The following is a 12594-nucleotide window of genomic DNA, read 5'->3' on the forward strand; positions in this document are numbered from 1 at the left end:
TTAGCCGTACAGAGGACTGCCAGCCCGTATTAGTGTGAAATGTAGCTAAAATTAGGCCCTAAAATGGCGCTATTTTGCCATTGAGCATAATTATAGGCGTCAGGCCGGCTTTTTGGGGTGATCATCTATGGATGGAATTTTTTTCTAAAAAGTCATTGGATAACCCCCCCCCCCCCAAAAAAAAAAAAAAGAACGGAAAATGAAAGAAGATGAAATAAGCTTTAGTTTGATGTGTCTGAAGTACCTTGGAGTGTTGTGAGTATTTTTGATAATTTTGGGAAGTGCGCGTAATTATCACTTTAGTATATTTACTGGTCTGCAACCTGAAGAGGAAAAAGAATTGCTGCCTGGTCTGGATGGACAGCGCCCTCTCTCAGTGAGCATTATGTAGTTCTAATCTCTCCCCCCCCCCCCCCCATCCCCTTCCCGACCCGATCCAGAATATTTGGACAGGCAAAAATTAGCGTTATTATTGTTAAAACTTATTGAGTGACTCTTCAAAATATGAGCCCCTCCCCCATCCCTCATCACGTGCCCCATCTGTAGTTCACAACCCAACATTAAGCTCCACCCACAGTCCTTGAAATAAATTACGTCACCACCTATAATCTGCCAGTGATCTATTATATTGGTGGCGCCCTACATGACAACAAGATGAGTTGACCAGAAATCATGGCGGCCACCATCACAGCGACAGAACCAGTTTCTTCCGACGGGAAAGAACCATTTTTAGCACCTGCAGTGAAGATGATCAGGCATGTGCTAAGCTGTTTTGGCAGTCACTAACCCTACAGCCGCCGATTGAGTCAAGACTCGTGTCTGGTGATGTGAGGCAGAGGCTGAAAGTTGCGCCCCCAGGAAGACAACGTGCGTAAAGTCACAGTCATTAATAATAATAGATAGTGGATATTTTGCCGGAGGTAATGACGGCAAACTAACGATTACTAAAGGTTTGCCGGCGGCAATCCATATCAACAGAGGGCGCTGTACTCTTTAAAATAGGGCTGAATTATAAGATGTATTAAATTCCCACCAAAAAATGTGTAGCACGTTTGGTGTAATGGTTAAGCAAAGGCTCTAGTGAGCGGGATGACTCGCGTTCGATTCCGACCACACCACATTTTTAAGGTTTTTTTTCTCATCCCCAAATAAATAAGAATATTCTTCTTTTATTATTTTAACATGTCTCAAACATTTTTTTGCAGAGTATTAACATTTTCTTTTTCAGATTTGTGGCTCTGGAGGATTTTTTTTTAAAGGGAAATAAAGTCCGAAATTATAAAATGGTCTGAATCCCATCTTGTGAATACGAGGTAACAACGATAATTTTGGCATGGAGCCAGACTAAAACTTGTCACCGGAAAATGTTCAAGTACAAAAAAACAGTAACTGCGCATGTTCAGTGCATATCCGGCAAACTAACGTTTACTAAAGGTTTGCCGTCTCCGGCAAAATATACACTGCCTTAATAATAATATAGACTAGGGCCGCCTAGTCTAATTATTGAAAATGTGTGAGATGTGAGGGCACTGACTAAGTTCATTTGGTGACCCTTTTCTAAAATTTTGATTTTTTGTTGTGCTGATTCATACTGTTCTACATGTACTTTAAGTTTAAGCAATCGTGTAGTGTAGCATGTGTAGGGCCCCCTGTTTTGTTTCGATCAAATTAGAATCAAGATTTTTTTTTATTACTAAAATTTGACATTGTCCTAAAGCGCAGCAGACTTCTCTCAATGTAATGACACCTTTTTCGGTAATTTCTGAACAGTTTCTTGGGGTAGAAATTATGATTTTCCTACTCGGTTTACGGGCCGGTTGGTGCCGTGCAGTGCGACTTGCGTGCTCACGGTACATCGCCCGGAGATGATCGCCATCTTTATTTTCGCGTTGCGTTCTGTCATTGTCATCGTCAATTTTTACCCCGAAATTTCCCTTAAAAATTCAAAATCCTGCCCTTTATCTGTGACATACCTGTATGTTCTGAAATGTCACCAACTAGTTTGGTAGGTCAAATAATTTAAAAGTGAATTTTGTTCCTTAAGTTATAGGAACCGGGCCCGTACACGATCGCCAATATTTTGAGGAAATGTGAGTTTTGAGCATTTCATTTTGAATCATATTTCTGCACTCCTTTTTGTATGCAAAATAATCAAACTTTACTCTGCAAACATATCTGCAAACATAAACATTTTAGTGTCTCAAAAAATCCCTGGTTTAAATCAATTTTTCTTTGTTTCCAGATTCCAACGAAATCCGAACTTGTATTAGGCCTAAATTGTGTCTCTCTAGTCTCAGGTTTTTTCCCCACAAAACCAAGTCAAAAACAACTGTAGTTTCATTTTATTTCATTTCATTTTATTTCGCAGGTCAAATTTACAATGGGTAAAAAAAAAAAAAAAAATTACACTTACAGACAGTATAGACATAAAAACAGACATGATAAGTCTTCTAGGCCTATTACTAGGCTTAGGCCTAGGACTAAATATATTCAAAAAAAAATGAGCCTCCCCGTACCACACACATAGCTTGAGTAACTCCAGCTGACATGCTCATCAGGAATTCGACATGTTTGTAACGCTGGAGACAAAACTACTTTGTTGTACATTGTAGATGGATGTGATATTGTGTGCCAGGGGAAGTGAAAGGAAACTTTGACCGTTTGTGACCTTTTAAACAGCAGGAGGGTTTTAAAATGACTTAAACAACTTGAGCTTGAAATGTGCAATTGCTGCCTCATGGGCACATGCCACATATTGATCAGGATTAGTCCCACTAACTGGGGCACTAGAACTCCTTTTTTGACATTTTAGGATGTTAGCTCAATTGGGATGTTAACCGTACTAGCGTCCCACTAATAAATGTTATTGAATGATCGCTGTGCTGATGTCTAGATCTGTGCTATGGTTGAATTTTCACTGATTAATTTGCAACCCAAAAAATAATCGTGAGTATCATTGATGCCCCATTACTTCATCTTTGACATGTGGAGAAGCCAGTAGGTGTTTTCAAAGGTATTTTTGTCAAGTATTTTGCGTGATTATTTGGCAACTTTTGTGGTGAACTTTGGAAATTGCAACATTGAGAATTTTTCCTTAGTGGAACGCTAGTACGACAGGCTAACATCCCAAATGTCAAAAAAGGAGTTCTTGCACCCCAGTCCGTGTAGGCTATACGGACTGACATGGACTGTTGTTCTCCCTTCATGATTGTTTAGAACTAAGGGGTGAGAACCATTTCAAATAATCAAATAGGCTAGGCCAGCACATTCAAATCCTTGCTTTTCAAAATGTATGTTACCCATTGCTTTGTGTGTTTATTTATTATCAACAGCTGTGAATCGAGCCTATGAGAAGATTGAGACGTCACAAAGTAAGTGCAGGCTCATGCTTCATTTGAAATTATGCTGGAGAACTTAGAGTCTTGCAACATTATGTTTACTTAATATTAGGCCAAGTAATAAAATTAACCAGTTTCTTATCCAAAAACAAAACTACCAACTTATCATGAATAACCTCACTTTACTGTAAGTGAATATTCTCAAGTATCCTGTGAAATCATGGCACCTGGTGTGATGTCATTTTCAAGAAAAGTTGCATTTTTGTATCAATTTCCAACGATTGTCGGCTGACCATCCCTGACCTTACATTTTATCAATACATTTCAAATGTGACACCTTTGTCCTGTCCTACAACACTTGAGTTATTTTTTTTCACACTGTTTTAGAACTGACAGATTTCCTGGAGAGAGCACATGCTGAGGTGGTATATGCACAGAGCATGAAACTCACCAAACAGGTACATTGCTGTAGCCATTTTGAAACAGTAAAACCAAACTATGTTTCTGTAAGTTCCCGTAACAATTTGAAAATCAAGAAAATGTACAAGGATATTTTTAAGTCGGAGTTTATAACACCAGTTCTAGGGTTGTCCCCTATGTTCTAAATATTTGAATATTCGTTTATCAAACAAATATCCGAAAAGCTTATTGAAAAAAATGGGGAAAAAAAGAAGTTAAATCCTCCAAATTGATATGAATTTTCAGGGAGTGTAGTCTATGTGATATTGCCTTGCACAGCAAGGGTCTATGATATGCGAGCAGATTCGGCAATTAATTATGGCAAATGAGACTGCGTCTTGACCTGCAGATTCAGTTGCGTCTTTTATCGGGTCTTCCGTAACCCATTGTTGTATTGCAGAAAATGTTATTGCAGCCAAATTGACCAATCAACAGCATAGTCCACATTTCTGATTTGAAATGATGTCACAGTTTCTAAAGGCAACTCTGATTGGCTGTGGCGCGGGGTCACATAAAATTTGCATTGCTCACATATATCAGACGTCGGTTATGAGAGGGTTCCGTTGGACAACGGGTGATACTCAGACTGAGGGATTGACTTTTAATACAAAGCAGATTGAATTTGGTGAAAAGCACGGGGAACACAGTTTTATACTTTTTAACATTTGTTTTTATTATTTTATTTCCCCACAGGCTATTGCAAGACAAGAGACTCTGCACATTCTACAAAAGAGGAAACATGAGAGAAAAGAGGTAAGAATATAATACAAAACCCGGCAGTCTGATTTTTGTTTTTAGTATTTTGTTTTATGATCGAAACGGTTGGAATAATCGTATGTTTAGATGTGATTTAACTAAAAAGCGGGAATCCAAAATGAAACCAAAATGCCAGAATCACTGGAATCAAAATGCTAACTTTTTGTTCAGTTCGCTCTTTTCACATAATAAACTTTACACAATAAAAGTAGCCGGTTCAGTGATCTGAACCCCGACACGGGAATCACTGAACTGGCTATATTTATTGTGTAAAGTTGCCAGATGGAGGCTCTGTGTGCCCAATGGCAGAGTGTGAAAAGAGCGAATAGGGCTGTCCCGAATATAACGAATATTCGATCATCAACCAAATTTTCAAATAGCTTTTTGCTGGTTCGAATATTTCAAAGATAAACAAACTACACATATGTACACACACGATCGTGATGTTATTTAATCGTAAAGTTGCTGCGCTTTATTGTCAGATGCCACTTTTTGTTGACAGTTACTTTTTTGGTGGACGGCAATTCATTGTTCCCATCCTTTTAGCAAGTTAAAGCCATTGACAGTTGTAACATACTGAATGCAAAACACTCCTGTGGCCCATAACATTGATCGCAGCTTGCGCTTTGCGTGCAACTTTTGACAGGTACGGCATGCAGTTGCAGCTGGCATTTGTAAACTTGACCGCTGAGTTTTGAATATTTGAATGTTCGGTCAATCGTGGTGTCGAATAATCAAATGCTAAATATTATATTACTCAAAACTGGACAGCCCCATTGTTCAAATGTATCGCACCATGCTCCAGTGGTTGCCCTGACTGACTCATGTGTGGAAGTATGCGAGTCTGAACACTGCCAGGGATCTTGGTGATTATGTCCTTGGGCCAGACACTTTACTGCAAGTACATTTACATTCCTATGGAAACATACATTCTGTGCCAAGTAGTCCTTTCAGTTACGAATTCCCAGCCTACATAAAGCAGGATTGACTGGCTGTGACTGTTCAAGTAACTTGATACAGCTATGCTTTGACTCCGGGTGAGTGGTAAAACAGCTGTGACTACAACTTGCCTGCTTTGTCTGTTGACCCAGTTTGACTAGTCACAGTGCTTGCTTGACATATGATCTGACTGCTGGTGACTAGCCTTGGTTAAAAGCATAAGTATAGCAGGTGAAGTGGAAGTGAATTTTGACTGTCTGTGACTGTTTAAATAGCAGGGGGTGGGTGGGAGGTTACAGGACACATTGCACTGATCTCATACTCGGACATGAAACTGATCTCTTGGCCTGAGGAACAGAGTTAACGTTCACACAAGCCGAATATTAATATTCAGGAAATTTTTCAGACTTTTGTCTGAAACCAGATTTTGTTTTTATCCGACAGAAAGACATTATCAGTATAGAAAGAAATGCATCTTTCAGACATTTCATCCAGTATTCAGATTTTGTTTTTGATTGACAATTTCATCCCTGAATATCATCGTCATCATCAAAACGTCATTTTGAGAACATCCCATCAATCATGTGTGTCTTTTATCTTTGCAGAAAGAGGCAATCTCTCACAGGCCGGCCCCACCATCATTGCTTGATGAAGTAGAGTAAGTGCCTGCATTTTTTTAAATCTACATGTGTACAGTATAATTTTTGCATTAGCCCATGCCTCATGCCTGATTTCTACTAAGAGACTTCCGCAGCCTTCCTCAAGGCTCACTGGGCAGGAAACAAACGATGGTGGTTATTTTATTTTTATTTTTTTACTCTAACTAAAGTAGGACATCAAGCACAATTTAAAGCCCCTTATATAGTAGAAGATGTTCTATCAAAATCAACGCATTTGCTACATGTTCCTTTCAAGTATTATACTAAGCATACTCTGAATGATGGTCTAAAAATAATAATATAATAATATAGTAATATGCACGTATCCGCCAGTACCAAGGTGCTACATCATTATTACTTTGCTCATTGGGCTAATATTCCACAGATAATCTCGGGTCCCTGGGGAATATACAGCTTGATACTGCCATTTTGGCTAGAATCAACCACAATAACCATTTCTTCCCTCACTGGTACCCATTTACTCCTGTGTGGGGAGAATCAATGAGTGACAAAGTGTCTTGCCCAAGGGGACACGCACCATAACCCCAGGCTGGACTCGAACCCACAACCTGCAGAATTACCTGCAGACCACGAATTCAGTGCTCCAGACCGCAAGGCCACGGCACTCCACAATGTTGTAATACCCGACATCCTGTCATGGAAGAAGCGTAAATTCCGAGAAAAACCCAGACATCTTTCATGAAATTTGATCCTGTCATGGGGATCCTGTAACACATGGCCATAATTGAAAGCTTACCGAGCAAATTACACGTTTCATGTCAATGTTATTTCCTTTCAAACAAAATATTTAATCGTTTTATCGTGACGGGAAATAATGTGCAAACATCCTGTGGAGAATGGTCCGGCGCGAGTTCGAGGAAAACCTAGGATTTAATGACGCTGAGAAATCTGATCTAGTACAAGGATAAAGTTACATATCCGGTGATTTGTGGAGATAAACCCACTGAATTACATGCATAATAAAATTGCAAGTCATTACATAGTAATGGTGTGGTGAAATCATCAATTCCTAGAAAGCAGGATTTGTTGTCTCCATTATTAGTCACGCAGTATGCATTTTAGATTTCCTTATGTGAAACTTTGAATTTAATGCACAATCCTGCTTTTTACAGACCTAATTGCATTTATAGACTACAAAAAGAAATAAAAACAAAAACAGCACGCAAAAAAAGACCCTCAAAAGCTGCCGTTTGTTTTTTTAAGCCCGGGAGGAGTGAAGAAAAGGTTCGGAAAAGGTTAAACAAAAATCATAAAGTGTTGTGAAGATGAGATCCTTAATGTAAAAAGTGAAGTCTTTTTCAGACAATTTTAAGCCAGAAATTGTGTATTCTGCCGGCCTGTGATGCAGTTTGCTAGCCACCTAATGTGACTCGGAACTTACCACCTGGCCGCCTAATATTTGCTAATAGCAAAAACAGGCTAGGAGCTACAGTACCTTCAGGCTTGAGATTTTTCAGGCTTTTTTTTTAATTTGGGAGAAAGACATCATCAGGCACCAATTTCATAGCACTGCTTAACAGTAAGCAGAAAAGTTGTGCTTACTATAGCAGAAAATCATGCTGCTGCTTAAGCACTATTTCATGCTAACGGTTGCACGCGCATGGAGATTTCTATTGTTACGTCACTGATTTAAGCAAAGTTTTCTTCTAGGGTTAAGCGTGCTTTTGCTGTGCTTACTGCTTAACGGTCCCTATGAAATAGATGGAGGCTCATTAAGCACAAAGTCGGCTGTTAAAGGGAATATACATCATTTGCTTTTGCTGTAATTTCCAGAAATGGATGGAATTGGGGGGTTGGAAATATATAGCAAATATAGTTACACTGACTTTTTTGAGGTTTTGGGTTTGAAAATGCTATAAACACCAAGAAAAACAATCATTTTCCTGTAGTCTGGTTCCCTGACTCCATATAAGAAGAAACAGAGCAGTTTACATACAATGGGGAATTGTAAGGTCAGGGAACCAGTCTAGCTGGCTTGTACCCGTTCATAGGTGTGTAATCGATTGCAAACAAGTGCAATGGTCAATTGGGGCCAGTATTTGAAAAAAAGCCAGTGTTTTCCAATGCTGGTCGGCCGACCAGCGTTGGAAATAGATACAAAAATACCACTTTTCTTGAAAATGACAGTATACCAGGTGCCATGATTTTACAGGATGCTTTACACTGTCATTCACTAACAGTCCAGCAAGGTATTTCAAAATGATTTGGTAGTTATATTTTTTGATGTTTGCAAATGTTGTATTTTCCCTTTAAGCAGTGCTATGAAATTGGGCCCAGTACAGAAAGAAATGCATCTTTCAGACCTATCAATATCATCCGATATTCAGACATGTTTTTAAATTGACCATCTCATCCCTGTAGCATTTCACATTCGTGAGTATTAAGCCCATCTGATTGATTAAGTTGCTTTCTCTGTCTTCAGTGAGTACGACGAGGCCGCAGAGCAAGAGGCAGCACAGGCCATGGCAGAGCTGGACTCATTCGAGCAGCGCATCACCCACGAGGGCAGCAGATGAGATACATGCATGATGAGAGCGTGTGTGAAAACCTGTCCCTCCATCCGTCCATTCACAAAAACTTTCCAGATCATTTGGTAACTTCTGATTGCCTGCAGCTGTGCCATGATGTCAGTATTTCTAGCTGATCAGATCTTTTTATGCTACTTGAGGGTTGAGTTGTTCTAAAGACAATCACAAGTCAAACCAAAAGTCAAAGTTTGATCGGTAACAAACAATGCCTGCCGTCCATTTAAAGATGCATTCCCCATGCTATTTTCGAGTTCAATCTCGAAATGTAGATTTTTGGTTTTTTTTGCAATTGCTATTTCCAAGCTATATAAAAGTTATTCACTTTTGAATGAGACATCAAATGAAAAAAATCCACCGACAATAATTCGGTACTCGCAGGGCGGGTACATTTGTGTGCAAAGTGAAACACCTTTTTTTTCAGGTGGTTGGAGATGCCCAAAATCGGAATAAAAGGAGTGTTTTTTGGTTGTTTACATGTGTGCTTTCTTATGGGAGCCTGGTGGGGACGACGGTTTCATAGCCCCGTAGAAAAGCACACAAGTAAACAAAGTGTGACGTCATCAGTACAGAGGATTATTTTCAAAGTTCACTTGAATAGCCTGTTACATGGTTTCTGACTTCATGACTTGTGATTGCCTTGTGATTAATTCTATCGGCAGTTCAAGCGTTCCTAATGTCTCAGCTCTTGTCATGTGCAAGCATCTCTTTGACTTAGCAGTGGCGGATCCAGGATTGCGGAGGGGGCGCTCTCCGCCCCCTCCCCCCCCCCCCCCCTTTCCAGCAGTGACCAAAATTGTATCAAATTAGGCCATTTTTGACTTGAGAGAGCCCTTCTGCCCGCCATTCGGCACATCCCCGACCCAACCTCTCTGAAGCACTGGCGTAGCCTAAGGGGACCACTCCCCCCCCCCCACAAATTCCCACCCTCCCCCCCCCCAAAAAAAAAATTCTGAAATGTCCCGCTTGCCAAGGAAGTGTTTCTTAATAGTATTTGTTTGAGTTATTAAAAGAGAAGAGGAATCTAAATGGCTATTTTTTATTTACTTGGAACCGCACGGCTTTATAAAATATGAATAAATTGAAAAGAAAAAAGAGCACTCTCTAGCGTCCAAAGAGGTCCCCCCCCCCCCTCAATTTTTCGAATTAGCAGCACTAGCAGTGGCCTGGCCATTTTGGGGGAAATATTTTTGTTTGATCCACCCTTGATGCCCCCTCATAACATGCTGGTGACCCCTGCCCCCCCCCCCCCCCCCCCTACTGAAAAAAGCAATCCTGGCTACACCACTGCTCTGGTGCCGCCCTTGCTTACTGAGGACCAGTTTCATGAAACTATAGCACATCATTTTTGCTGTGCATAAAACAGTTTTTCGACAACTGTTTCTTTTTTCAATTCAGACCATTGTACATCTTGGTAAATGTTCTCACAAATGACATACAAAAATTACCTTTGAGTTTTAGTGAACTAATTAATTATTTTTTTTAGTAATAAACGTACATGTAATAGAGGATTTGAAAGACCAAAAATTCAAATAAAACTTTGTATAATGTAAATATTGTTTTGAAGTGTGGTTGGCAATGGCAATGACATGCATGAGGTGTTTCGAATGATTGCAAAAACATCCAAAAACTTATGACAACAGCTCGGCACTGTTGCAGATGAATATCGCCCTCTGTTGGCTTGATATCTCCAGTTTCTCTGTTGATTATTTTGTGTTACTGTTTGTAAAATTGTATCTTGAGAAAAGTGTGCATTTTTGTAAATATCGATGTATAATATTTTAAGGCTTAATTTCTTTATACATGTACAGTATTACCAGCCTTGAGTAAGGCCCATTTGAAATGGGAACTTGAAGATTAAAAAAAAAGTAATCTTTGGGGAATAATAAATATTAGACAATACAATGTACTAATATTGTTGTGGAATTATGGGTAGGTTTTTGTGTGTGAAATGTCCAGAATAAACATAATACCGGCGTAAAGCTTATGTTGTCAACCAGTGCATGGTCTTTATACACTGTTATAGAAGATTTTTTGATGGCCGATAGGCTCAAGAAAAAAGTACATTCTATGGATGTTTTGGCGCTCTCTGGTGAGGAAGTTGTTGAAACGTGAATGAAATGTCAATAGGACGAACTGCAATGCACAATTTAGTGTAGGGTTATTTGCTTTGCCTCAAGGCTATTTATAGCAGGCTTTTTATATCGGCACGTTAACTATGCTCAGTACCATTCGTGAGCTTGTAAGAAAAGTAAGGCAGGCTTTCCAGTACATGTATTCCTACTTTGTTCTATTTTCTTTTCTTTTTTACTTAGCTCCTACTTTTCCTACTCTTATCTTAAAATGCCTACTTTTTCCTACTTTTTCCTGTTGTCTCACAACTCAGACAGATGAAATCTAATTGAATATTATCATTTTGGGAGGGCTATAGGTGAACAATTTCCCCCCCCCCCACATTCTATGATAAATTATGTCTCAATATGATGCAACACATTGTAATAAAAAATGAAACACGGACTCCTTTTCATTTTCCATTTCTTTATTATTATTTTTTTTCTAACAGCAAACGTTTGCCACTTCAAATAGGCGACCTCTTAAAAATCTAAGGCCGTATAGTCTCTTAATGATAGTCATACAACCTCGTAACAATGTGATCATTAATATTTTACAGCAGGTTATCAAATGCGGAGGTTACGAAAATACAACCCCCGTCCTCTTTTATTGGAAACAATGTTTTTGATTTGCCATTTTGCAACGTTTATTGACGGCTTTGCAAGTTTACGAAACATCGGCTTTTTTGTAGTGTGAGCTACAATTCTCTCTGAACATTGGCCCTGCGTTGCAGGATTTGATGTCCGCGAAGCAGAAAGTGTGCCCAGAAAGTGCGTCTCCTTCCGAAGCCGAGTCTGGAGACAAAACTGTGATTCTAGAAATGCCACAGTAAGGTCTGTACGTTAACAATGGATATGTGACCGCTATTGGTCTCGTTCACCCAAAACTAAACCCGGGCCAACTTTTCCCGGTGTCATATGGAATTTGGACTCCAACGAAATTAGGTTATTTTTTTTAACCTTATAATGGACTCAAACGCTCACACGTGACCTGTCACTGTCAAACTTATCTTATAGGCATGCGCAATACAACCAAAGAGTCCTTATTTCATGGAGTCCAACTTTCAAAGTACACCGGCGCTGCGCTTCCAAGCACAAAAGTTCCTGCTCACTGCGTTGATATTGGTCCATTTTATGGAGACCGCAACGTAAAAAAAATACATTTCTCAGTCTTAAACAGCTCCACGAATTAGCCAAAAAAATGTAGCCTAAATCTTTTGAAACCCTGCAACTTATTCCAGAAGACACACATACTGACTTTTGCTCCCTGGAGTGAAAAAAAACCCATGGAAACAGTTTTACCATAATCGTGAAAGTCCGCATGTGTACTGAGTATCTATAATTAGCTCTCTTGTTCATAATATTATTTAAAATGTAACCTGCTAAAATTAAACACGCTATTTTATATCATTTTACATGTACTTAAAACGGCACATCTGGGAAGACATGTAACACATTACATTTGCATAGGAAAAAATGTCCAGATCCTTCATTGTATCTGATATCATCGTTTGTCGGGTCATTTTAATGGCAGAAGAAAAGCAAATACGTATTAAGGTATACGCAGTCATCGTTTATTTATAGTTACAAAGAATGAAAGGATGTCTTGCGCGTGAAGTTTGCAAGAAAATGAAATTGTGGCCATCTTTGTATAGTTCTTGGTCGCTTTTGTCCCAGTTTCTCGCTGAAGTCCGTCAAGGGCGGATCCGGGGGGGGGGCAACGGGGGCCTTGCTCCTCCCCCCCCCCCAAAAAAAAAACCGAACCCAATTTTTTTTTTTTTTTTGG

At 39.4% G+C, this 12594-nt stretch overlaps 1 protein-coding gene across 1 annotated transcript; it reads left to right on the plus strand.

The window, feature by feature from the left end:
- Positions 1–657: 657 nt before the first annotated feature.
- On the plus strand, positions 658–9130 carry LOC119736004 (cilia- and flagella-associated protein HOATZ-like). Its single transcript, XM_038209989.1, is given in 7 exon segments — positions 658–715; positions 718–867; positions 3333–3371; positions 3726–3796; positions 4491–4550; positions 6098–6150; positions 8595–9130. Coding segments are annotated over 7 exon segments (510 nt in total). The 5' UTR covers positions 658–672; the 3' UTR covers positions 8689–9130.
- The last annotated feature ends 3464 nt before the right edge of the window (positions 9131–12594 follow it).

This window comes from Patiria miniata, unplaced genomic scaffold (genome assembly GCF_015706575.1).
Source record: "Patiria miniata isolate m_02_andy unplaced genomic scaffold, ASM1570657v1 HiC_scaffold_29, whole genome shotgun sequence".
NCBI lineage: Eukaryota > Metazoa > Echinodermata > Asteroidea > Valvatida > Asterinidae > Patiria > Patiria miniata.